Source organism: Crocodylus siamensis, chromosome 10 (genome assembly GCF_052110815.1).
Source record: "Crocodylus siamensis isolate JL-2025a chromosome 10, ASM5211081v1, whole genome shotgun sequence".
Classification (NCBI taxonomy): domain Eukaryota; kingdom Metazoa; phylum Chordata; order Crocodylia; family Crocodylidae; genus Crocodylus; species Crocodylus siamensis.
This window is the reverse complement of record NC_143404.1, coordinates 9,672,878-9,700,267: the sequence shown is the minus strand read 5'-3', so window position 1 is coordinate 9,700,267 and position 27,390 is coordinate 9,672,878. Positions and strand designations below refer to the sequence as shown.

The 27,390-nt window shown below is 46.4% G+C and overlaps 1 protein-coding gene across 10 annotated transcripts in view; it reads left to right on the top strand.

Moving 5' to 3' along the window:
• The window catches only part of JADE2 (jade family PHD finger 2), a 218,784-nt gene that overhangs the window by 78,166 nt on the left and 113,228 nt on the right, over positions 1-27,390 (top strand). For all 10 annotated transcript variants that reach the window (XM_090064989.1, XM_090064988.1, XM_090064982.1 and 7 more), the window contains 2 exons: positions 4,963-5,020; positions 9,151-9,236. In XM_090064989.1, coding sequence (XP_089921115.1) covers positions 4,963-5,020; positions 9,151-9,236 — 144 coding nt within the window. The remainder of the gene's footprint in view (positions 1-4,962; positions 5,021-9,150; positions 9,237-27,390) is intronic.

Here is a 27,390-nt window from a genome sequence, read left to right as displayed (position 1 = left end):
ACTGCTCCGGAGTGCCCCTGAGTGCCCTTGCTTCTCTAGCCTTGTGTCTCCAAGAGGAGGCATACAGAATTTGGCCCGTGGCTTCTTTAGCAAAGTAAAGAGACCTCTTTAAACTGGAAGGCTTGTTCTTTTGCTCTTGTGAGATTATTTGAATGTACCGAGTCCAAACTAGGCCTGATCTCTGTTACTCTTTCTTCATGACAACCCCCTTCATTACTTTAATCCAAAACCCTGCTGGAGTCTAAAGGAATTTTGCCTGGTCAGACTGATCATGTCATGTGGGTTTTGGCTCTAATAAAAGGCAGATAAATAGTTAATGCAAAAGGAGAAACTTAGATGCTTCAGTCTTCTAATTCACTAATATGGAAAGAATACAGCCAGGCATGTGTTCTTGTTTTGATTGCATTTTAATTACAGCACAAAAAGAAAACACAACAAAAAATATCTATATATAAGTATATCTCTAGAGATATAGATATCTATATCTATCTATCTATCTATATATATATATATATATATATACACACACCTATCTGTAGGTATATATCTCTATATATAGGTGTATATATCTATATAGATATCTATATATCAATTACATACACATCTATCTGAAGAGATGGGTTATTATAAGACACTTGGAAAGAAATGTTCTAAAGTGCCACCAGGGGCGCTGCTTTCTATTTGTGTTTCTGTTGCTCTGTTGGAAGAACAAACAGGGAAGTGGTTTCTTACAGCTCAAGACAATTTAGGAAGAGAGCACAGAACATCAGTATATTTTTCTCCACCGCTGCAAAGCAAAAAATCATCAGCAAGAGGGAACTGTGAGCATAAGGGATGCTTTCTGGATAGGTATGCAAAAAAGTACAAGGATTATTTGATGATCACATGTTTTTTCTGCAGTTTTCTCTCCTGAGAAGGCCTTTAGATTAATTACAGGTGATGAAGGTAGAGGTTCCAGTTAGATGGTTAGAGCGATTTTAGGAATTTGGAAACGCGGTTTCCTGGATTATTCTGCCTTTCATGTTAAAAAAGTGCCTCTCTGGGAGAGACCTTTGCAGCCAAAATGGTTTTAGCATCTGCAGAATTTCTGTACCGTGCTGCAGAAAATACCACAGAAACTGTCTTGTGATAAAAAGAAGTGCTTAGTTCAAATGCCCTTTTTAAAAAAAGTAGTTGAGTTTTGTATTGGGACAGCGTGAAGCTTTGGGTCTTTGCTTCAATATGAACTGCCATGCTGAAACCAAAGTGGAGTTCAGGCTGATTTCGGTGTTGCATGCCTTGTCGCTCGGGTTTTGAGAAGCAGTGGTCCCAGATATACCAGTATGCAAAGTCCTCCAGGATTTCCTGGCTCACCTACCATACCCCAGAGTGCTTCATTCTGGCATCTGCGCTAGAGGATGTTATGCAGCCATGTTGGAGGCCAAATATAGGAGGTGCCAGTGGATTTCCCAGGGCCCATGCAGTGTTAAGGACTCCTTTCAGGCAGGGTGAAGAATTATGCCAAAGTATCTCTCTGTTGAATTCCCCTCAGCCTGATTTAGGGCTCAGTCTGTCCAGCCTTTGGGCTTGACTGAGTGCACAAGGGATAGCTTCCCTTTCCTACAAGGAATACCAGGAAGAGACTGTATCTTGGAGATAGCCCACTGAGCACTGATCCTCCAAAGGTCTCCTTATCCACTCTGGGAAGCCTCTAGTCTCCACCTCATAGGGAAGGCAGAGCCATGGTTCCTAATATAATTCCCCATTTCCTTCCTTGGAAACACCCTGAATAACTATTATTTAAGGCCCTATCTAGTGTGCATCCTCACCCACATACAGATGTGGGTGTAGGCTGTAGAGGGCGTTTAGCCTGAGCTTTCTCACCCTCCCATCCATGCAGCGACCCGGGATCTGGGTGGTACAATGTGGGCATTCAGGACTTGGAGAGGCATTTCTCACTACTTGGTACAAGCAAGACAGTCTTACCATCCATTGCCATGACCCCCATGGCTTACGTACCTGAGACCTGGTCATTTGAATTTCTTGGAGGACTGCCATGTTCAGTTGTTTCACATTTCTGCTTATTTCCCAGTCTGAACAGAGACAACACCAGACACGTGACACTTGCTTCTCGTCTATTTCCAATCAATTTTACTTTCAGTTTTCCAGGCCGTAGAGCATTGCTGCAAAGTTTGAGTTGCGGCCACTTCAGTGAATGTTTGTAAAAGAAACGGGCTTCTGTCTCTACTGGATTTTGTAAGCTGATATGCATAGATGCTTCTCTGGGTTTTTGGTTCTGTAAACCATAGATTTTGGGCCTTGTGTGACCTGACAGTGGCCATTTAAAAGAATTGCAATTTTTTTTGGTATTCGTTTATGACTTTAATAATGGCCTGCTATGGGGAATAGGTCAGGAAATGGCCAAATGAAATTAAAACATAAATCAAGATTCCTCCGAAAGGGTAGAATACACGTGTGGACTTAAAAAAATTACCCAGTAATATGCTTTCAAACAACATTGCCTCTGAAAACTTCCTCTTTCGCAGACCTGGCAAGACCCTTACGGCTGTGTTTTCTCTGCTGGAGATGATGACATAACTAACACGTAAAGCAGCGTTAGGAATGTAGGGAATGTAGCTCCCAGCACTGCGCTGGCGTGCGCCTGAGCGATGGCTCAATGAGCTAATCAGCAGGTTGGGGATGCTTAGACTCCCTGGAACCACATGTTCAGATGCTGCTAGAGTCGACTCAGCTGTTTATTCTTTCGGGGCAAGCAAGTGGAGTACCAATCTGTTTGCAGTTTGGGGGATCTTTCAGATACAAGGTTCAAAAAGCTGCTTCCAGCTTTGTCTGCAAGTTAAGAGTGTTTTCCTGAAGGGCTGTGGTTGGTCCTAGTTCCCTTGGCAAAACTTCTCCTCCTCTCGCTCGTGCAGTGAATTGTGCCTCATTTGGCTGTTGTTTCAGTGGTGCTCGATGTATATCTCACCCCATGTAGCTCAAGTTAGCGGATCAATCCAGGTTTGTACTGGAGTAAGTAGAATAGAATTTGGCTCGGTGTAGCCTGGCTCCACTGAAATCAGTGTCAAAACAATTGACTTAAGTGGAGCCAGGATTTTATAGCACTTTGAATGAAAGATACAATATAAATGCATTATTATATATACAGACTTTGCAGTGATTCTGCACTAGGAGTTCACATGGACTTTGGTGGGAGAGGTGTGTGGGATGGGATGACCTCATTTCTAGCTTTATCAGATTACTCTTTGCCCTTCTATAAAGGTGTCTTTCCAAAGGTCCTGAGGTGGCTTGCAATTAATGTTAGCCTACCGACTCCTGGCAGGGAAGTATTCAATTCCATTTTTTTCTTTAGAGAAAGATTCAGTGACAAGTCAATGGCTGTGCGAGACATCTTGTTAATAAACCAGGCCACAATCAATCTGGGTAAAATCAGTGGAGCTTTTCTCAAGTGCAGAAGACCTCAAAGTTAGCGCCAGTCACTAAACTCCCAGACCTGGGCCTTTGCCCACGTAGCACCCCCTCTGATTCTGGGGAATGCCTAAAGTGTCAGTGGTACCATCTTGTCTTCTAGGAGAGCCATGGGCAGCCGGTGCGTGCTTTGGCATGTAATAGAAACTCCCGTGGGCATCTACTAGACTGTTTTGGCTTCTGTCGCTTTCTCGTTCTTCCCATTGGCACTCTTTTATCCCTCTGACTAGTAGCCCAAACAGGAGAGCAGCAGCTCCGTCGTTGTTTCCGAATCACATTTTCCAGTTAGACCCAGTAGGAGCCAGTTTAAAACAGGTAAAGACAGGTAAACTGTGTTAAATCTGTCTTCTGTCTCTTTTCCCCCAGGCAAAATCTAATGGCTACTAAGTACAAGGCTGGTTTAATAACATTTGTTTCCCCTTGAATCACTGGAGAACAGTATTGATATTGCCATATTCTCTAGGAACAGCTTTAATCATGTTTTGACAGGGCAATGCTTTACCGCAACAGGGATAGTTAAAATGTTTATGTTACTTTGTAGTATTATCCTTTATAATGGTGTGATAAAACATAGCACATGTATTGAGAAATAGAGGCATTGCTAGGATTTTATATGCTCAGATATTTGTGGGAATTCTCATATTCTTCAGGGGGAAATGGCTTACTATGGCTTGCAGTCAGGTTTGGTTTGCTGCTAATAGCAGCTGAGTTGAAACCACACACACGAAATGTATCCAAATGTTTTATTCCCTTTTCCATTTATGATTTTAGTCAGAAATAGCATAAATGCAATCTAAGCACTCCTGGTTTCTTAGGAAATAATTCAGCAGTTACTGGGAAGATTTCCACGATAAATTTAAAAAGCATAGGTTGTTTTATGCATCTGAACTTTAATGTTTTGGGGGAGCTGATACGATTCAGCCCCTCCGTAGCACTTTTTATGCTTAGCTTTCCATGGAGGTAGCTCTTTGTTAGCAGCATTTCACACATGAGGAACCTGTGGCAGGTCAAGGTTAGGAACTGATGTTTTCTAAACAGTAGCTGTGGTGCTACTTTGGGTGATTCAGTTACTGAGCATCCAGTGTTAGATGCCCAGCGGCTGATTTTTCAGGCAAGTCAAGGACTTGCTGCTCCCACTGACTTCTTTCAACTCTGACTTGGCCCTGGGTTCTTTCTAGTGTGGCCACGAGCATTTAGTAGCCAGCTTGAATAGGGAAATCGCCATGCAAAGCTGAGACAAGAAAACAATCCTTCTCCATTCTAGCAGCAGGGAGAGTTGGGACAGAAATATCATCTCCCTTAAAGTTTCATAAAGCAGGGTTTCAGTGCTATTCTCCTATATTCATTAAGGCCCCCAGTACTTCTCTGTCATTAAGGTATGTATTTGCTGGTGTGGTTAGGTTAATGTGATGTGTGGATATTCAGAGATATCGGTGATTAGGTACTATAATGAGTTTCCTGAACAGTAAGCGTAATGTTCAATTTCTTTTGTTACAGATGGAAGAAAAACGGCGAAAGTACTCGATCAGCAGTGATAACTCAGACACCACTGACAGTAAGACCTTTAATTCAAGGCTTTGAACAAGATAACTAAGCGATTCACCTCCAGCAGGGAGAACATTTGAATAATTACTTTGCAAAGAGACAGGAAAGCTGCATTTACGGGGTAGTCTCGGAACAATAAATTGTACACTGGGATCAGTTTTTCAAAAATGCATTACTGATGTACAACAACTTGATATCAATTTAAGTGCCTGGTTCTGGGCGTCTCTTATCTGATGAGTGTCCTCCTCCTGTGAGCAGTTTGGGTGAGGAAGAGCTACAAAGCAGCACAAACTGCAGAACCTCAGATGAAACAAAGCCCTTTTTAGACAGGAGACTGCAGACCATCTTCACAGGTTTAATACATTCTGGGGTGGGGAGGGAATTTAGCTTTAGATGGAGTACTACTGGTGGGAAGTAAAGTTTTAACAGAGAAATTAAGTGTCAGATACCCCTTGGAGTCGGTGTGAGTATGGAACCTCATTCCAGAACTTGAGCTAGACTTGTGTGAGTAAAACAGCATTTAGGCCCCTATTTAGCCATGCCAATAAGCACATGCTTAATTTTGGGTGTATGTTTGACTTCATCCGTGTTCAGCAAAGCACTGAGGCATAAACCTAATTATATGATCATGCTAAGTGCTTTGCTGAATCAGGGCATTAAGACATAGCCCTATCAGTTGCAGAGAACCTTCCACTCCCGTTTGCTGCCATGGTTTCACAGCAGAGGAACTTAAAAGGAATCGTGCCTTTAACACTCGTTACTCCATAGACTTTAATGTGATCCCTCAGCCAATCTGTTTAGTCTTCTCCTGGTCACTCGTGGTTTAAGATACAGGATTAGTGACCCCAAGGACCAGTAAGTATACATGGGCTTCTCTGAGCCTGGGGTGCTGCATACTTGCAGAAACAGGCTGTTAGATTGCCCAAGACTTGGAGGGTCTCAGGTGTCAGGAAAGGGATGGCTTGATGGGATATTTTTCCTGCTGGATTACAGCAGGTTCTGCAGTTCCCACAGCTGTAGGCAGAGTCCGTGTCATCTGTGACAGTGACTGTCTAAAGGATCTCCAGTGATTTACATGACACTACCTAAGTGGTCCCAGTCGTGTGCCTGGGAGACAGGTGCCTGTACCAGCACTGGGTGTCACATTTGCTGCTTCTGCCCCAGGAAACTGTTTTCCTCCTAAGGTTCAGGACAGGACAGCTTAACTGAAGCTTGCAGTGCTGCCCGCCGTGCGATGCCTGCCCCTCGGTTTGGTCTAATCCAGCACCTGCTGTATCTTGGTTACGTTCCAGCACAGGTCTGGAACCCTCTAGGTCTTCGGTTGGGCCCATTTCGAGTGCTTCAGGCTCCAGGCCCATTTCTTTGTAAAATGACCTATAAAAGTCATTATCTCTGGGCTGTCCCTACATGTGGAGGTTAAGCACTACCCTTCCCAGCCCTCTGGGGCCCAAAGCCTAAGAGTCTTGGTACAAGCACCATTGACTACCTTCTGTGCAATTTGGGCTTAGGGCATCACAGTATTAAACAACATAGCTTTATCTCTATTGGACTTTGGTATTTATGCTGCAGGTGATACTTAGCTGATGACAAATGCTCTCTCGCAGCCTAACTGTAAACAACACGGAGACCTGTTTTACGCCTTTGCCAGAACGAGATGGTAGCTGTGTATTATCTTGGTTCACATGGTTTTAAGGCTGTATTGTAGCTGGCTTAGGGGTGGCCGGGGTGGGAATTATTGATCTGATCTCACAGTGAAAGTGAGAGGCCAGTTTCTGTCCCCTTTACTCATTGGGTAAAGGCTATTTGAGCTGGTAATGGCTGCAGGATGAGGCCGTGTGCAGTGTACTTTGTCCCCATGCTCCATTTATATATTTGTATTATCTAAACTGAGTTCCATTTATATTGAACTCACTATCATGGCATCTGCCCTTATGCTGCAGCAATCAAGACAAGCATCTTTGGCCAGCAGCTGGCAGAAACTAACTTAGTTCTGGTTCTACTGCCAGTAAAATAGGTGCAACAAGTAACGTATCCACAAGGAGCTTTTACATCTCTTTTTCTCTGCACCTGAAAAAGAACCCAAATCTGAGATGCATCCAGCTGCCTGAGGGACCAGATTCCAAAACCAGGGTCACCCCCCAAGAACACCTTGGGGACAGGCATCTCAACTGCTATAAAGCAGCATGTGGGAAATGGATTCTCCGAGACAGAGATGGAGAGGGAGAGTTCACACTGGTGCCAAGGATGGAAGCTCATTATCGACATTTCTTGTATTTTTATTACATTTTTAACAAATGACATATTATTCTTTGGAGACTTAGTACAGATATTCCCTGAATTATTTAGCACATCAGGGTCTTAAGCTCCTGTTGTTCTTGTACGCTTTGATGGAACCCTAGACTCTCCAGAATACAAATGACCCTGACTTTTGAACTGAGAGCTACATTCTCAGCTGGGCAACCTCACACGTCTCCCTTGATTTCACCAACTTACATGGAGGGACTCAAATGGCTGATTTACACCTGCTGAGAATCTGGCCCTACACCTGTACGCATTTGTGAAGCCTTTGTGTTGTATGAGCTATGCTTCTGCCAGCTTCTTTTGTGTTTTGGTTTTGTTTATGCACCAGGTAGAGGCCTCCTTGCATCTGCCCATTCATCCATCAGGGGATAAAATCTAAGCCTAAATTGGCTTAAGTTATCAGTGTATGTAATTCTTAGTCAACATAAATTATTTTATGTCTGACCCAGATATAAAATATCTATACATAGAAGTATGTGGAGGGGCACTGTTGTACTACAAGGTGGAGTTTCCATTTTTATCATTATAGTAGTGCTTCAATAATTATGCTATTATTATTTATTACACACTCTTAAGTAATAATTATTGAAACATTCATATAATAGTAAAACATTATGTTGGGTGAATAGACTTTATTCTTCCATCACATTTCAGTAGTAAAACATCCATCATTTCATCCTTGTTGTCATTGCTGCTTCTGTCGTCGTTATTTGCTCGGTGATACACATGACTCAGAATAATGAGAGCGCATTAATAATGATCCCAAGGTAAAGTGATCGTGAGTCCTAAGGCAAAGGCATATTTACTGCTGCAGCGTGATGGGAGTATAGGGCATTTATACACGTGCTCTGGAGACATAGGGGGTGCTTTAATTAGCGCAGCTCTGAGAGCTGTGCTAATTAAGAGTGCCTCTGAGCATCATGTGTATCAGCATCCCTGCGCTGAGAAGTGGTGGTGGGGTGCTTTGAACTAAAGCTCATTGAATGAGCTTGAAAGTGCTTTGCCACCATTTTTCCGTGCGGGGATGCTGATACGCTGGAGGCTGCTGGAATGCTTTCATTTCCATGCTTCCATGATTAATCAAATCTGCTCCAATGCGCTGGAATTACAGCATGTAAGAGCGGGCTCCCTGCATGTGTATAGAAGCCCACAGAGTCTGTTCACTCAACATAGTGTGTGTAATTCTCATTATATACATCTGGAGGCTGTTGGACTGCATATCAGTATGGAAGAGCTGGGGTTATGATCCCAGGTTCCCCCTTCACTGTCAAATAGATGGGGCATGATTTGGATAGGCATCTGTGGCAAGGCAGGAGGTGCAGCTGAGGATCAGATCCCATGGTGCCTTTAAATGAACATGTGCCAGGGGGTTAAGAATCATATTTCCCCACTTTGTAAAGCTCTTTGAGTCTGCCGTTGTGAATTGCCATATACGTATTTTATTACCTGTCTTCATAGACCCAGATTCACTTCTGCATTAGTGTAAACCTGTTGGCTACAGGAATACCAAATAATGGAACAGAGGAGTTAATTGTGGAGCACTTGTAGGCTCTTGCTCTTCTAGCCCTTGCTGTATTGTAGTTTTGGTCTTTCTGTGGTTTATATTCTGAGCACTTGACAGCCCTAGAATCAGGATAGTTCTTATCTACAGACTAGATATGAGTAGCACAGTAGTAGTGGGAGCCTCCTCATGCTGCCCCATCTTCAGGACCCCACTCTGGCACCATGCCCTCGCAGGTCCCAGGAACACTCTGGTAGAGACAGGGCTTGAGATGGGTACTGCTAGAACTGTGATTAATCTCTTCCGTATGTAACTGGTATCTTTTGTCTCATTAAAAGGTCATGCAACGTCAGTGTCAAGATGCTCCAAACTTCCAAATACAAAATCCAACTGGTCAAGACAGAAGGAGAAAAAGCCCTCAGAGGTGGGTAGCATTTTTGTTTCTAAGGAGCTCCCATTTCTACAATTTCAGCACCTGTTCAGGAAATTGGGATATCTAAAGCTGCCTGTAGGCAGAGGACCCCTCTTAGAAGCCTCCTACATGTCAACATGCCCTTAGCAGTAGAGGCACAGTCTGCTGCCATGTTACCGTGGGCCTCCGGCTGTCCACTCCATGGGACCCTTCCTCCCTATATCTGCTGAGAATTGTGCACAACAGCATGGAGTTACAAGGTGGGGAATGGATTGTCGTGAGGCAGCTAGGATGGAGGTGGTGGGATCTGTCTGGAGAAGGAGCAGGATAGGGCTGTGTATATTACCTTCCATAGGGACTTTCCTGTTTCAGCCAGGGAAATGGGTGTTCATAACGTGTTAACTGCTTGAAAGTCTCTAGTACATTATGAGCCAGAGTTACAGGGAAGGATTCTCTTTGATTTTAGCATGAGTGGTAGCAGGTTCTGTTACAGTATCTCTGTTTGTCTGCTTGCTTAGGATTACCAGTTGTCTTAAACCCTACAGAAAGAAACATCTTTCCCAAGTTATATTCTTCCATCATGTAATTAGCTGCCTCTTAGATTGTAGATTTTGACTTCTGGCATTATGAAGAGTTGAATTAATTGGTCACATAGGGTATGGGCATGAGGTCAGAAGAAAGTACCCTTAGTTTCATATGGAGTGTCCCTTCTGCATGAGTAGCACGCAGAAGGAACTGTTAAATAGAAGATAATACAGTTGAAGTGGTACTTAATGTAGAGAGGGACACAGGGTTTTATTGTTTCCATTCATGGGGGCACTTGTCTTTTAGGAGGATATCTTTCTCAGTGCCTTTCCCTTTATCTACTAGCAGGGGGTAAAAGGCACTGCCCAAATTACAGATGAAATTGTGGTAGCTGCTACACTTGCTGCTGGCAGATTTGTAGCATGGTTTCTTTTGAGCAAATCGGAGAGGAATTGCTTTTTTCCTGAGAACCATGCTGTGATTGTGTTATAATACCATGTTGTGGGGAACGAGTCTGCATCATGTTGTGCCTACATTGGTTGTCAGAAATAATTCCTATAGGCATGGAAACACTATACTAAGCATCTGCTGTGTGATAGCAGCAGCATTTAAAGATGGTCATTGTTATTTCATTTGCAGTCTGAACTGAGCTTGAGAGTAATATCACTCACTTTTCCTTTGGTCACTGATCCAGAGTTGAGTCTAGATAGATGTGGAAGAGGTCTGTGTTGGTGTGACTGACATTTTATTCCACCTTCCCCCTAGCACGTGCTAGGGCATTGATGCTCATCAGGGTCCAAGGGCACCATGTGGTGCTTCCAGATCCTTTGAAGGATGCAGCAAGGTGTGAGGAGATCAGCACAGGCTCAGGTTTGTCCTGCCCTGGCTGCTCCCCTGCCACCACTGTGAGGCCCCTCTGTGGTGAGGTAAGCACTGTAATAAATACATTTGTTTTTGAAATGGTGTGTCACTCAATTCACAAAAGTCTTGGAGGGGTGCCTGGAGTCTAAAGAGAACCATTGTGCTAGGGACTCCATCTCGCTTCCCTACCTGTGGTTTGAAGCCCCAAAACCTACTCATTTCCACTGAATTTGGCCAAGTGTGTGCATGAACTCCTTAACACCTCCAGTTTGCATCAAACTGAGAAGAGATTTGGGGGTGGGTCTTGGTGTGCTGTGTTCGCTACCCAAATTAGATGCAGTTCCCTTTCATTAAACAGGTAAATCTGAAATTCTGCATGCTGACAAATCTCTAAAGCTTCATTGGTTTTGGCCGTGGCAATCCGACAGACATTTTCTCTCCAATACCCACTGTAGCAGCTGAAGTTGGTGGCGACTTTCCAGATAACAGATAAACCTAGATTTAAACATCAGAACAAGGGGAAGGGCAGGTGTTAAGCCTGGTCATGTAAGGTTTATTTTATACAGGCCCACTGAGATGAGTGACCCAGTTCCTTCTGTTAGCTGAACCATTAAAAAAAGGAAGGAATTCTCAGCATTTTCTTCTTGGGTATGGTGACTGCTTTCTGTGGGGTAATGGCTTCTCCTGGGCCTGGCCTATGCCTATGCCTGTGTGTTATACATTTTGAAAGACATGAAATTAGATATGCTTGGATATTTGATTTCCAGAAAGTCTAATATCTGTAAACCTACTAGAACCAGCTGCCTGATTGGTGATATGCCTCATTCATCACAAAGCAAAGGGGAACTACCTGGGCCTTTTGGAATGACATCACCAGGTGGGAAAGCTGCCTAGTTTCTGTGCCACAGGCCAGGGCTCTGCCAATGCAATTCCCTTGAAAAGTGACCCCTGTCAAGCATCCTCCTTTTGGATTTACAGGAAAGACACACTCACTGGTACTGAGTACCAGTATAAGATGAACTAAACTGAAAGTTTCTAGAAGCCAGCTAGAAAACAGCATTCATCTGTTTACAAATTCTTTGAAGATGAGTCAGGTTCAAACACTTCTCATCTTTGAGGAAGTTCAGATCCAGACCCAAATATAACAGGTAGAATATACCCATTCTTATAATATAAATATAATTATATATATCATACACTATGTATGCAATATTATATATTATACATATACTATAATTATATAATATATCTATATGCTTATATGTGTGCGTATAATATTGTATACAAATTCAAAGTATAAATAAAATATATATATATATATATATATATATATACACACACACACACAGTAAAAGCTCTGTTATCTGGCATCCCCCAGGATTGGGGGATGCCAGTTAATCAGAAGTGCACCGTCTGGTGCATTCCCTGGCATCAGTGTGCTGGGGGACAGGGAGGGGGTCCCTGTGCAGGCTGCTTTGCCCCACTTAGGCTGCTTTGCTGTGGGCCGAAGAAGTGGCAAGAACTCTGCTTGCAGTGGCAGCGAAACCCAGAAGTGGTGCTTCTGGTTTCACTTTTGCCACGTCCCTCGGATGCTGGTTAATAGAGTTTTCCAGCTAATGAAGTGCTGGTTAACACAGCTTTTGCTGTATATATAATTGCTCCTATAGTGAGTAGAACCAACCTGAGATCTGGGGCCACTTAACTTCAGGAAAGTTTGCGTCTCGCATTGTATCCAAGTCAGGGTGACTCCTTCTGCTTTATGAACTGCTATACACGGGGGGGACCTGTTCTCCAACCAGTGGAATAGAGTTAGCTCAGGAATGGAGCAAAGAAATGGAGCCACAGTTTAACAGTGCACAGCAGTGATAGACACCTATTAAGACAGAAAGTGAAAAAGAGTGTCATAGCAAAACTGAAATTACAGGGGGATTTTTGGGAGGCAAAATGTAATTACCCAAGTTGGAATATAGCTAGGACATTCATATTTAACCTCCCAGCTTTTAGAAAAAGTTTCATAGTTTTATAGTTAGTAGGGTTAGAAGGAACCTGAGCAGATCATCAAGTCTGACCCCCTGTCATGGCAGGAAAGAGTACTGGGGTCAAACGACCCCAGCAAGGTGTTTGTCTAGTCTTCCCAGGGTAGGAGCCAGCACCACTTCTCTTGGAAGTTGATTCCAGATACTAGCCGCCCTGACCGTGAAGTCGCGCCTCTTGATGTCTAGCCTGAATCTACACTCAGCCAGCTTGTGACCATTATTTCTAGTCACTCCTGGCGGTGCTCAGGGGAACAGGGACTCCCTGAATGCCTGCCGGTCCCCTCTGACTAGTTTGTAACAGGCCACTAGACCCCCCCTCAGCCTTCTCTTGTGGAGGCTGAATAGGTTCAGGTCCCATAGCCTCTCCTTGTAGGGCCTGCCCTGCTGTCCCCGATCATGCGAGTGGCCTCTTCTGGACCCTCTCCATGCTGTCCACATCCCTCCTGCAGTGCGGCGCCCAGAATTGGACGCAGTACTCCAGCTGCGGCCTGACCAGTGCCGCATAGAGGTGGGGGATCACCTCCTCGGACCTGCTTGAGATGCATCTGTGGATGCATGACAAGGCGCGGTTGGCCTTCCTGACCACATCCCAACACTGTTGGCCCATGTTCATTTTGGCATCAGTAATGACAAGATCCTTTTCTGCCTCTGCACTGATGAGAAGGGAGTGACAAGTGTCATGGTAAATTTAACAACCAGGAGTGCTAAAGTACTCAGTGCTTCATCTCAAATCCTGCATGTCCAGTAGCCCAGTCCATGCCCTTTTGGAGCACTCTTCTATAGGGATTCAGGGCAGAGTGAATCACCGGCACCGATTCCTACAGTGTGGGCATTCCTCAAAGACTGACCCAGTGTTAACCTGGGTAGCTTGGTAGATGCAACATGATCGCAGTTCAGGGTAGCATTTCTGGCAGTCTGTCTCCTGAGTAATTGTTCCTTGATTGCTTCTAGGTTTTTAGCATGAGCCATCATCTGGTTCCAAAATGTGTCCTGTGTTTGCGATGGGTTTGGAAACACACCCACCCACATCCATCTTGTGCAGTGTACAGAGGTGCAGTTTTCTTTAAGACTGTATTATATACGATGGAGGCTTCTGAGGGAGGAACAGCCTGAGAGAGGTGTGCTGATAGCACGAGGAGCCGAGTCTTGGTCCTGCAAAATCCTGCACCTGAACACGTCAGGATGTTAGAAGACAAGTGTAGCTATTTCCAGATCTGAACCCAGATCCAGATTTGTCACCGTTAAAATGATCTGAACCAAAACCTTCACTCCTGCCAGCTCTGAACTGTGAAATGTTTGCACTCCATCTCACGCTTTGTCCCCCACAACTTTGTGGGGAACCACTTCTGTAGGATAGTTTAGTGGAAACCAGTGATTTCACATACCTGGATAATCCCAAATTACTTTCCAGTGTCTCTTTCAAAGCGGTGTTCCTTCTTGTCTGTGAACAGGTTGGAGGCTGAGCTGCCATCTGCATTCCTTATGACAACATAAGCAGGAGATAAAGAATCAAAGGCAGGAGGCTACACAGTTATTAGCTAGGTCAGGGGGTGATGTTTATTATGAAAGACTATGTGACAAGGGATTAACCATACACATTAAAAGCCCAACATAAGGCAACTGGAAAAACAAGCTTCTTAGCATGGAAAAGTACTGAGCTGTTTGTAAACATCTGTGATGCAGGCCATTGCCAGGGAGCATAGTCATTTTTAGCAGTGCATGTTATAGAGGCCTGTCTGGGTTTTTCACACGTGCTGGGCCTGAGTCTCTGTTGTGCTGCAGTTTTTTAGTTCTTTCAAGTATTGCAAAGGTGAGAATTGTCCTTCCCTGGAGAACAGCTCAGGAGTGAGCTGGAAAAGCCCTGCACTCCCTCCGGTATGGTGGATGCACTGCCCAGCACCTCCCCTGGCTTGCCTATGCATGGAATGGAGAGCACAAATCCCTTGGACAGCCTTGGCATAGAGACAGCAGTCGCAGGGTTCAGCTGTCAAGAGTACCTGGCACCCACTGGGTCTGTTAGCATCCTTTTCCCTTACTCCTTGGGAATTCGTATGACCTTAATTAAAACTCAAGACATCTTTGCCTGCACTCCCAGCCTGATCTTAAGCTAAATCCTCCCACCTAGCCCTGAGTATGATGGCTGAGTCGCCCAGACAGCACAGGGCTCACAAAAGCCCCAAATAGAGAATGTGGGGAGGGGTTCCTCTCAATGCCAAAGGACCTGGGGGAGGGCTGGGAGGGAACCTGTTGCATGTAGCAGAATTTTTTTCTCCTCTTTGATGCTGGGACTGGAGATAAAATGGGCCTTGACCACAGGGCTCCATGCGGCTTCATTCTTTACCTGTGGATGAGGCCAGCCCTGCCACCCACCAGAAGGGCTGCAGTGCAGGTTTAGTTACTAAGCTTTCTGTGCTGTAAGAAAGACAGAGGGAAAAAAAACCCATCCAAAAAAGAAAGGAGGTATTTGCTCAGCCAAAAAAACCGAGACTTCATTGAGAGGGTTGTAAATTGAATCCAGCGTTTTTGTCAGTTTTCCCAAACCAGTGTGGTCATGACAAATTAATGCCATTGTCTTTTGATTGCTGAGAAGGGCAAGACAAATATGCTGCTTGTTCCCACTTTAATTTCTATTGTTCGCTGAACCCCTAGTATCCAACATTTTGAGAAGGAGCAAGAGTAGATTAAAGGATACCAGATAGGCTCCCAAATGAACAAATTAAGTCTCTGTTTTTCTCACAGACAGATAGTATCATTGCTCACAGATACACATTTAAGCACTGCCACATTTCTTACCTCTGCCATTGAATATTGCCTCTTCCTCTCACTTGGAGTAAACTAGAACAATGTGACATAATGCAATCGGATATGAAGGGCACTGGCTGGAGCAGTGAAGACAGAAGTGAAGCTGAAACGGACAGCTAAGGTCATTAACAGTTTGGGTGCCAGCTGATACAAAAGGAGCATGTACAACCAACAAGCCTCCCCAGGGCTTTTACTGCAGACATCACTACTTAGGTTCATAGATGTCAGGGGCTGGAAGGGACTCGCAAGATCATCGGGTTCAGGCCCCCTGCACTAGGCAGGAAAGACAACAGGGGTCAGGTGGCTCAGTTGACCCACTACTTGGTTTGCTCTTTTTCAAAACTTACTGAGGAGCTAGTAGCACTGGGTACAGGCCAAGCTAAAGTCCTGCAAGATTGCTCTGAAAAAACTGGATGGCTTAAATGGTCTTGTTTAGTCCTTTTGCATATGACTTCTCCATGCAGCATCTCCCTCGATACCCTGACATTCGGCATTCCTGCGCTTTCATTTCTCTGCTTCCCACTTGAATCTGCTGCTGTACTTTATCCCTACCTTATGGGACCCTGCTATTCGAAGCCTGGGCCCCTCCATCCCAGATCTGCCAATCCTAGCTCGCAAAACACTGGCAAACAACCATCTGCCCTCTGTACATGGGCTTGTAAAGCACTTGTGCATGCATCCATGTATCTACCTCCTTAAGTGAGGCAAAAACGACCCCTGAAGAAAAATGCATTTATTACCAAATTAGAAGAAAATTATCAGTACTTTCCATTTCCAATAACTTACAAGTTTTCCATTTGGAAGGATATGGCCCTCGCTGCACTGGTGATTACTAGGTACTATGTGTCATCAGTCAAGACTGCAATCAGAAAGAAAAGAGTGTTGTACCAAACCCCTAAAAGAAAACCTGATAGATTAGTTTCAGAAAACAAAAAGCACTCCCACGTCCTTCATGCTGTGAACCATTGCTGCACAACCACAGAAAAATTATGCCCATCATTCAAAGTGATGTTCATAGAGCCAAACGGAATATGTTAACTACCGAGAAATTGTCCACAATAAATTGTGTGTTACTGTTGTGGATCAAAAGACAGCAGTGAAAAATTCCAAATTATTAGGTTTATAAAAGGGAAGAGATTCAAATGTGAGATTTCAAAAGCGGATAAAGGTCATTAAATTTCCACCTGTACTGTATCCTGTCTCACTGGCTAATATATTCTGTTTTTCTACATGCACTTGATTTTGAGTGATGGGTATAATTTCCCTCATGTTTTCTGCCAGTGCTTTGCAGTACAAAGCATTTCAGAGTAGTTGTGATTTATTTCTGCTTAAACTTTTGAGGACAAAAAATGTTTCTCTATAAACAAAGTTTGAGCGGTAAGTGCTTTTGCTCTTTGCTGGGGGTTCTGGAGCAGTGACTTACAATATCCTGAAGACATCACTCAGGTTGTTATTCTGCCCTTGACAGTGGCAAAAGTCAGTCGCCAGAGCGTACGCGAAGGATGAAGACTTGCAGTACAGCCCCATGTCAGGCAAAACCCAGTTGAATCAGGACTTCCAGTTTTGGTCCTGTAAGGGTCAGTTTGTGTTTTATGGAGCTAACTGCATGGTTTATGTGTGTTCTGCTTTCACCCTAGATGGTTTAGGAAGCGGATATTTGCCACAAGATTGGATCATTACATTAGAATGGAATTAATATTTCACTACAATAGAATTAGACTTTATGAGCTCTGTGGAGCATGTCTTGAACCTGTTGAAGTCAATGGAAATCTTGCCATTGGCTGTAGCATGGTGCAAAATCCATCCTGTAACACTGACTTATTACTTAGGCAAATTGAAAGCCCCCAGGAGTTTGCACTGTTTGTGGATTGTGATTCTCCCCACCCCTCAGACCTCTTCCTGTATTGGTTGGTAGGCCAGCAGTAATCAGTAGTACTGGTTGCTAGGTCAAGGGACTGGTATCTTTAGAGGACCAAGTCCTGCAAGGGGCTGGGGCCTCCTAGGAGAGTCTGAGTGACTGAAAAAATATATGGTCCTTTCAGAGAAAGGGTCTCAGAATTCAATTCACAGGACTGAACCTGTGGGGTGGCCCCAGAGCACTGCTGCCCCCTTATCTCTGCGTGGTTTTGCTGCCTGGGAAGTCTGGGCTGCCATAAACCTAGCCTGATGCAAGTCTCTTTTCAAAAAAAAAGCTGATAGAACAAAGCACTCTATTTATACTTGTGGATAATTGGTAAAAATGGGGAAACAGATATCACATGCTGAGGGGGCTTTTAAATAATACTCATCATAGACTCATAGAGATTAGGGTTGGGAAGCGCCTGTTAATATTATGCATCCATCTAGCCTATGTTTGATTAGACACATTCTGTTCTCCCATAGCACAGCACAATGCAGTGTGCATTCATACGATGCAGAATCCTAAACAATAGTTCATGGACTCATTGGAGTTTTAAAAGCTAATTAAAAACAGTGCTAGACATGTGTTTCTTTAGTTTAGATTTAAAGACCAAAACAGATTCAGCTCCTTGGATCTCAGCCAGAAGCTGATTTCACACAAGTGGAGACTAGTTACTAAAGTATCTGGATCCAATACTTTCAGATTGATGTTTGGGACTAACTAGATAATTGGCAGCTTCAGACCTACCATGCAGTCACTTTAAAAGCACAGCCCTTGACTAAGAACTTAAAGCTGGAGCTGAATGTCAGCAAGACTGGATAGGCCACTCTATTAAAGGGTTTTGTAAGTGAGTAAAAGAGCCTTGAAATCGATACAGGAATTTTACAGAAAGCCAGTGAAGAGACTCAGAAGTGGGACTGATAGGCAGAGAAAACATGTGAAGCGGTAAGAAATGGAGCAGAAATGTTTTGCAGTAACTGAATCCTATGAGAAGTGGCACAGTCTGAAAATCCTGCAGCTATGGAATCAAAACAGTCGAGTGTAGATGTGACAGGATCGTTGGCCACCACCCCCAGATTTTTTTCAGCTGTATTTCAAAGAAAGTCCTCGGGACAGTGAGAAAATGATTTCCCAGAGGGATAAATCGGGACATAGTGACACCAGGGCTGCCCATATTTGAAATTGGGTGTTACAGGAACATAGAGAAACGTGCTTGCAGTGGGGTTGGTTGTAAGGAAACTCCATTTTTAATGAAACGGAGTGAAGGGCTCCAGTCGTAGTGCATCACAGGACACACGTTGCAGTTCAGATTCCAGTTTATTCTGACTGAAGCACTTACAGTACAGTACTGCCTGGCTGGTGCTCGCAGGGGGGCACCATTGCCTGTCAAGGGGTGCACCAGTGCTCTCAGGTGCACGTGCACCCTGAACGTGACACCACTGCTTTCCAGATTAATCTAACCTGCCTAGGTTGAACCAGTTTGTAACAGTACAGACATCCCCGCTGGACTGGGAAAATGAGGACACATGCCTGCAGTTGCTCAGGCCAGGGGCTGGAGGGTGCTAGAGAGTGCCCTCAGCTGCAGGGGAGCTTTGCTGGGTGGGAGGACATGGCCAGGCTGGGCTGAACTGGCCAGAGAGGTGTTTAATTCCCCCTCCCTGTCCCACTGGCAGGGACCTGAGCCGGGCCTGCCAGGGACTCCCCCCTTGCTGCTGCATCAGGATGCTGCCGTGGCCCCTGAGGCAGAGGTGGGCAGAGAGGGGGGTTAGTCTCCCCTCTATTTCCACTGCCCCCAGCAGACCGCAGCTGAATCTGCCTGCCGTCACCACCATGCTCACTTCTTGCGGCATCACCACCATGCTCACTTCCTGTGGCAGAATAAGCCCCTTGCTGTCCCCTCCACCAGATGCTGGAGGGAGGGGAATAACCCTCATCCCTGCCCCACCCGAAGGGACCCTGCTGGCTGGCATCTGGCCTCACCAGGTGGGGACTGCCTGGAGAGCAGGCTGCCTGGCTTGGCCTGGCAGAGCTGTTTTTCTCGCCTCCAGATGTGGTTCCTGCCACACCGTGCAGCACTGCTTGGGGATGGGGGAGCTTCCTTCAGGCCAGCGGCTTCAACCTGAACTGGGCTGAAGTCTGCTGTCTTGGGAAGCCTGCTCCTCTTGCCTGCAGTGGTTACTCCCCCTTTCATTCCTGCCACTCCTGAACTGCTCCAGGGGGTGGAGGGGGTGGAGCTTCAGCCCAGCGGCTTCTGCCCCATGCATGGAGCTCCAGCTGCAGCCCCTGGACTGAAGCCTTCTATGCAGGGCTTCTGCCTTCCAGGGTGTCCAGGAGCTGGAGCCGGCTCCACGTGCAGGGCAGAAGCTTCCCATCCCCCCACCCAAAGTGGGATAGTGGCAGAACAGCCTTCCACCCCGGCCAGCCCACTGCTGCTTGTTCAGGTGCAGCCCCAGTGCATAGGGCAATGGGCACGGGTGGCTGCCGGGCTTGGAGCCTGTCGGCACCACCAAGCTAGTCTGGGAAGCCAGGTCCCCAGGCAGCCCCTGGTGGGGCCAGATGCCAGCTGGCAAGGCCTCTTGGGGGGGCGGGGGCAGGGACAGGGGGTGTTCCTCTTCCTTCTGGTGACCGGTGGAGGGGACAGCAGGGGGCTTATTCCGCCGCTTGGCAGCAGTGGTCAGGGTGGGCAGACTCAGCTGTGGTCCCCTAGAGGTAGTGGGGGTAGAGGGGAAAATAAGCCCCCTCCCTGCCCCCTCTGCCTCAGGTGCCATGCTGGCCCCCCACTGCACTAAATGAGGGGGGAAGCGCCCAGCAAACCTGGCTCAGGTCCCTGCTAGTAGGACGAGGAGGGGGGAATTAAACCCCATTCTGGCCAGACCCTCTCCCCTGCCTGTTTCTCCCTGTCCCTGCTCTGACTGGGGAGCCAAGGGGTGGGGCCAGCCCTGCTGGGCTTGAGCAGAGAGCTCAGCCCAGAGAGCACGCTTGGACACTGTGGAGGACTCTCTTTTAAGTTAAACCAGGAAGGGGTCTGGGACAGACATTGCATAAACTGGTTTGAGCCAAATTAGTTAAGTCTTGATACTACATTCAGCCAGGTTTATCTCAAACCGATTTTGGCCATTTTGAAACTGGTTTATGTGCACTGAATGCCTGTTCTGTTACAGGTTTAAACCAGTTTCTGATTACTTAAACCAGTTTATGTGTAATGTCTGTCCCTAGCCCCTGAGCCCAGCCCCAGGGCTTCTGGCTGGCTGTCTCTCCTCATTTCAGCTTGGGACTAAAGTTAGTCCCAAGTGCTGGCAGCTGCCTCTGGCTCCAATTTGGGACTATAGGCCCAAGGGCTGGCAGCCATGTGGCTGGAGCTCCCCCGGTGGCCACAGGGGCACATGGCAGGCTTCTCTGACCTGGGACTAAATTTAGTCCCAGGTCACCTACATGTGTAGACACCAGCCTATTCCCACTTACTGCACAGTAAATTTAGGCCAGCATAAAATGCATGTGTAGACATGCCCACTGAGTGTAACGTAGTGTACCTCCAGTAAAGTCCATAGCACTGTGCTGATTTATACCAGCTGGGGATCTGGCACAGTGAACAGAGGCTACAAGGCAGGGAAGTGTTATCATCTCCATAGGACAGGTGAAGAAACTGAGGCTTTCAGAAGTTAGCTGATTCAGCTTAAGGCATATAAGCCAATGACATTATCAGGAATGGAATCCGATTTCTAACTCCTTAACATATGCCCCAAGCATAAAATCACCCTTCCTAACCTCAGTTGAAGTGAATGGAAACATGACACCCTTTGAAGATGCATGACTGTTAATTTCCTCAGGGAAGAGTTATTACAAGTACATATTTGAGGTCTTAATCCATAACACTTCAATTTCCCAGGAGCCAACTCCAGAAATAATAACAAGTATTATTAATTATTGTTTACAGTGAAACCAATGGTATGCTAGGTGCTTTGCACATTCAGAGACTTTCAAGACTGGTCATCTCGAAGATGGTCAGCCCAAGCTAAAACCATGCTCTGACAGGCAGAGTGCATAGCTAAAAATTGAAGATGTGGCAGAAAATCCTCACTCTGATGTTGATAACCGCAAAGATAACTTCCAAACTAGAGGACAGGGGTCTTATAGTGGAACCAGGAAACAGGGCTGAGCCTCAATGGGCCATGTGTGCATCCACTCTTTAATTCTTGTAGTAGGAACTGAAGATGCACCTATCAGACAGTCCTGTTGGAGGAAATTGAGGAAATTGAGGTTGATGGTGTCTGATGTTGTCAAGACATCTGGAAAAGGAGGGAACGAAAGGGAATCTTGAGTATGCAACTGGTGAGAAATAATTTCAGTCTAGGGGGCTGCACTGAACTGGCCTGAAATAATTTCTAATAGGGCTGCGCAAAATTTTCCTGGGTGTTTTATTTCAAAGCTGTTTTAACAAGTTTCGAGCTCAAAACAGCGAAATCAAAAATGAACAAAAGGCTTTGAAACAAAACAAGGGCACTTGAAATGTTTCTGAAGTTTCGAAACACTTTGAGTTTTGAGGCTGGGCTTACTTGGCTTCAGTGTTGATCCCAGGAGGCAGCCTCCTCTCATCTGATGTGCAGATCCAGGGGCCTGCACCTCTGGGAGGGCTGCCGGCTGTGCCGGACTTCCCCGGGGGGTGAGGCCCCAGAGCTGCGTGCCGGATGAGAGGAGGCTGCCACCACCTGGGACTGGCACTGGGCATAGCCCACACCCAGCGCCAGGGAAGGTTGCTGCTGCCACTGGTCCCAAGCAGCAGCGGCAGCCTCCTCTCATCCAGTGCTCAGATCCGGGGGCCTGCACCCCCGGGAGGAGTCCCACGCAGCCCCGCAGCCCTCCTGGGGGTACGGGCCCCCGGATCTGCACGCGGGATGGGAGGAGGCTGCTGCCTGGGTCCGGCGCTGGGTGCAGCCCACGCCCAGCACTGGGGAAGGTTGATGCTGGTGCTGTTGGCACTGTCCCTTTGAAATGGTGAAACAGAAGTCGAAACGTAACGATGCTGTTTCACACAGCCCTGATTTCTCATACATATGGATTTAACAGGATTGCAGTGGTGATGAAACAACTCCTTTTAGTTGTGGCCAGATAGCTACAGGTGGCAGGAGCAGAGCTGGTTGACAAAGCCAGTGTTCTTCCTTGGGTAGAAACTGTAGGGACTAGTCAGTAATTAGACCTGTGTTGCTGCTGTGCAGTTACACTGGGGATTTACCCAGACTCTTGTCTATCAGTGAAGTGGAGATTTGCAAGGAAAGAGCTGATGACAGGGCTGGTTTAGCAGCTGCTGAACAGCTCCTGAACTCAGTCTCATTATATTCACTACTTTTAAAATGGCTGGACCTGGACAGAAGTGAAGAGAGATGATGAACATGCACCTGAAAAACCCTCTCTTTGTTCATCATTGTAGATTGGTATTTATAGACACACATCCAAGTCAAAAGACTTTCCATACAGGCCAGATTTAAGGATTATCATTTCCTCAGCATTTAGCAAACTCAAGGCTGTCAGTCGGACATCCCTGTTAAGCTAAAGGCCAGAAACGACCATCTCCATTTAGGTGATTTACAGACATGAAAAGCAGCAACTAAAATGACAGTGTGGGATGTAGCTGATAGTCGTCCCCTCCAGCGTTCTCTTTTAGTTCAGGGACTAGTAGACAGTGCTGGTACCTGGTTTATCAAGCTGCTCTGATGGCAGGGGAGCGGCTGCCACTAAATCAGAGGCATGTTTTGAGTTACTGGATAAGGGAAGGTGCTATTGCTCGGACTGCGATCTGCTGGCAATAGCATTTTAATCAGCCAAGATGAAAAATAAATAGGACCCAAAGATGTGAAGCACCCAAGTAGCAGGTTCCTCCTGCAAAGAACTGTCACAATTTTCTCTGCGTGTCCGTGAAAGCGGCTGCACTGACAGCACCTGGAGACTGAGCAAACGGTAGCAGTTTGGGCTTTCTCAGTCCGAACCCAAAGGAGCCACTTCTAGAGGTGACAGAAACCTTAATCTCCATGGTCCTTCTCGTCACTGGCCTGAGATTTTCCGTAGGGCACAAGTGCTTTTGTAGATGTGGTTGTTGTACACACAGGAGCTGTCACGTACAGATGGCTTCTGGTTATTATAGATGTCAGACTAGATCTGAACCGGTGTCTTAGAACTGAGAGGTTCCATAATCCATGAATTATGCCTTGAGGTAGCTAGAACCCTGCACTTTTAGGCACTAAAAAGGGTGTATTAGTTGCTCGGAGGAAACGTAGAGATGCCTTTTAGTGAATGGTCTCCGCAGATCCCTGTCTGTCCTGATTCCAGTCCAGACAAGCAGGCTATAAGAAAAGTAGTGCTTGTGATGAAACAGAGCACGACAAGCAGAGATGTGGGGCAGGTGCTCCGGGTTGTTAAGTGGGATCCTGCTCTAGAAGCAGCATAGCAAGATATTCTCAGTTGCAGGAAGATTTGACAGGAGGAAAGAAACCAATTGGAAGCCATCAGGTGCCGTTCAACTCCTTGGCTGTTTCCTAACATTTTGTTGCGTTAGGCAAAATGCCCCTTCAAGTACTGTCTGACACCTGGCAGGGCATCGTCACTGAGCTGAAAATACTCAGCATGGGGACGGTTGAGGAATGGTGCCACCATGTCCTGCTACTGCACAGGCCTGCCAGGAAGGAGTTAAAAGGGAAGTATCCTTTGCAGACTGCTACCAGATTTACCTTTTTCTTTCCTGTGGTACCATTTTAAGGATACTTTTATTTTTCCATTCCCTCCCCTCGCCCTACTGTGAGATACTCGTCATCTGTTGCTCTGGAAGCCCCTCCAGACCCTGGAGCGAGCAAACAGTATTTGAAATGGAGCTTGGGCCTTTTTTGAGTGTATGCTTTTCTCTTCTGAGCAGCCTGTTCTTCCTCTGTGGTTTGAAATTTCACAAGCATGGAGACTCCTCATTTTTGTTTTCTCCAGTTCAGAAATCAAGAGGCATGAAAGGGAGAGATATTTGGGGATTTACTAATTCTTTTGTCTTTTCTTAAATCCAGCACTGGAGTAGTTAGAAGAGCATCCACAAAGGCAGTCGTCTGACTAAGGATAGATCAGTATGCCGCTCTGTTTCCCCCACTACCTGTGCTGGGGATAGACTCATAAGCTACAGGGAAGTTGTTTTGAAATGTGGATCATGTTTAAGCAACAGACCATTCTGTTCCCTTTTAGCTTTGCTTTTGCTGCTTTGCTGAAATATGTCTCACACTTGAGTAAATGGAGTTAAAATGTGAATGGTTCATTTTTCATTATTAGGTGCGTCTAAGATGGAAGATGGATAAATTATAAGCTTTATAAAATTTTTGTGCCAAGGGTTTGGACGAATTCTTGGAGCATAGAAACATCAGTAGCTATTGAGCATGGGTATTGGGTAGGGATGCACCAATAAAGATTTTTTGGCCAATACCAGTGGCTGATTATTAACTGGCCATATTGCCCGATACTGATCTGATTGCCAATATGCAGCCTGGCAGCTTGGAGAGCAGTGTCCAGCCAGTAAGTCTGTGGGGGGGAAGGGGTGTGGGGGAAAAAAGGGGTATGTGGGGACAGACTGAGGCCCCTACAGTGAAGGAGGGAGTGGGGCAGGGGCAGGCACTGCCCAGCCATGGCAGAGGGGCATGGCTCGTGCCAGGGGGTGGGGAGCTTCTGCATACCACTGGGGGAAGCTTGCAGGGCCATGTGCCCCCAGATCTGTGCATAGGGCAAGGGCAGGCTGCCTGCTGTGGGCTGGGACCAGGGGGCTGCGCCAGCGTCTTTTTGGTAGGGAGCCTGGACTGGGGCTGCGTTTGGGGTGGGGCAGGTGGCAGCGGTGCTGGGAGTGGGGCTACAGGGTGGGCTACAGCCACCCCATAATTCCCTATAGCCACCCCACAGCCCGCCTCAAGTGCAGCCCAGTCTAGCTCCCCCACTGGGAAAAGGCTGTCGTAGCTTTCAGCCCTAACCCACAGTGAGCAGCCTGCCCTCGCCCTGCACACAAATCCAGGGGGCACGTGCCCCCCATGCCTCCCCCGGGGGTGCACACAGTGGTGGGAGCTACCCGTCTCCCCTCCCTTGTACCCTTCAGACCAGCCACGCATGGCTCTTGTCTCCTACCCTGGCTGGGCAGAGCCTGTCCCAGCCCCAGCCCCACTCCTTCCCTCACCATGGGGGGCCTTGATTTGCACCCCCATGCCCCTTTCTTCCCCAACGCTCCTTCCCCCCCACAGACTTACTGGCCAGATGCTGTTCTCCAAGCTGCTGGGCTGCACCCCTGGCTGCGTGCATGCTGTGGCTGCACACGTGCACACAGCATTTATTGGAGACATTATTGGCCACATCGACCAAAAAAAGCTGATTGCCAATAATGTCAATTTTCCTTTTATTGGTGTGGTGCTGATACAATATGGACTGATATATCAGCGTACCGCTTGATTTAGGGATACAGCCTCTGAATTGGAATTGCTAGACCTTAAATCCTGGAGTCTCCTGTGGGCGAATATTGGAAAAAAACCCTGGTCATACTCTGTACTCTCCCTTTTGGTTCTTTCCATTCTCTGTCCCTGTGTGACACAGGCTTCTGGGCAAGATGGACCTATGGTCTGATCCAGTAAAGGGCACTTCTTACGCAATCTATAACCACCTGAAGAAGGACTCGAATCAGAGTGCAGATTGTAGGTTATGAAACTTGCGCCTTGCTGAAAATGTGACAAAGAGGACAAGGGAAATTTTGTGCTGTGGTAGGATGAGGAGGGTGGATTGAAACTGCATGGGGGGAAAGTCCAGTTGGCTAATGGGATTTATTGAAGGTCTTTGACAGTCATCCCATTCAGAGGGCCTGTACAAGGCAAAGTTGTGAGACAGCGCCTTCTTGGCTGACACACCAACATTGAACTAGAGATGTGCAAAACTAGCAACATGAGCTTCTACAGCTTAACTAACACCATCTAGATGGGCTAATGCAATCTTCATTTCCTTCGGATTGTGCACAGAAGAGACCCCTGCACCACTGATAACTGGGTTATATGCATCAACTAAGTCTCACTGAAGCCCTGTTTTGTGAGTGAATTTTATCTGTTTAAAAGGGATAAAATAATGACAAACACTTGTGCGGCGCTTGAGGTGAGAATAAAGTGATCTGGGGACTGTGCCTAGCGCTGGTGGAGTTTCCCTTTTTCTGGGGGAGAGAAGGATAGAATAGTGTGACCCTGTGACTCATGCTTTCCTCATTTATATCTCCTAATTAATGCATTTAGTGCTGGTAAAGCTTCTGGACAGCTCTGGTGACTAAGTCTGCTGAACAGGGACTGCCTGGGCACCAGCAGCAACAGTTCTCCTCCATTGCCCTCCCGCACCATGCTCCAGCCCTGATCTGGAGGGGCTGGGCCACCTCATGAGAGCTCAGGCCTCCAAGCCCATTTAGTCATTGGCCTTTTTACAAAGGTTGCCAAGAAAGGTGTGGTGCACATAGGTTTGAAATCTCAGCTCTCTCCTGCACCTTTCAAATCTGCCACAAGCCAGTTTGCAACAAGCCAGGAGGTTGAGTACAGAAAGGATAGAATAGGAATCCTGGTTGGAAGGACTTTTTCAGTGGGTGAAGATCACGCCTTGTGAAAGAGTGAACATCAGGATCATTGTCACTTAGCTTTGATATTCTCAGGTGAAAATTAAGCAAGGCACTGGCCTGAGGCTGTCATTTGCATGGGGGGGGCGGTGAATGGCATCTGCTTGGATTTACAGCACTCGGTCCATTTGTTGCTATTTCTTGGTGTTTTCCTTTGCACCCCATTAGAGTCATGTTGCTTGAGTGCACACATGACACAACAGAGTGCCAGTTTTGCTGCTGTGTTTTTTCTAATGCCTGTGCTTGACACACACGCCTCTCCTTCCCTTTGATTCCATGTGTATCATTCAGATCTTCTGAAACATCATGGGCCACTTTTCCCACCTAGGCAGTGAATCTAGTGACCCCTGGACTATATGACCTCCGATGGTCCCTGCCAGCCCTACTTCTCTGTGACTTTGT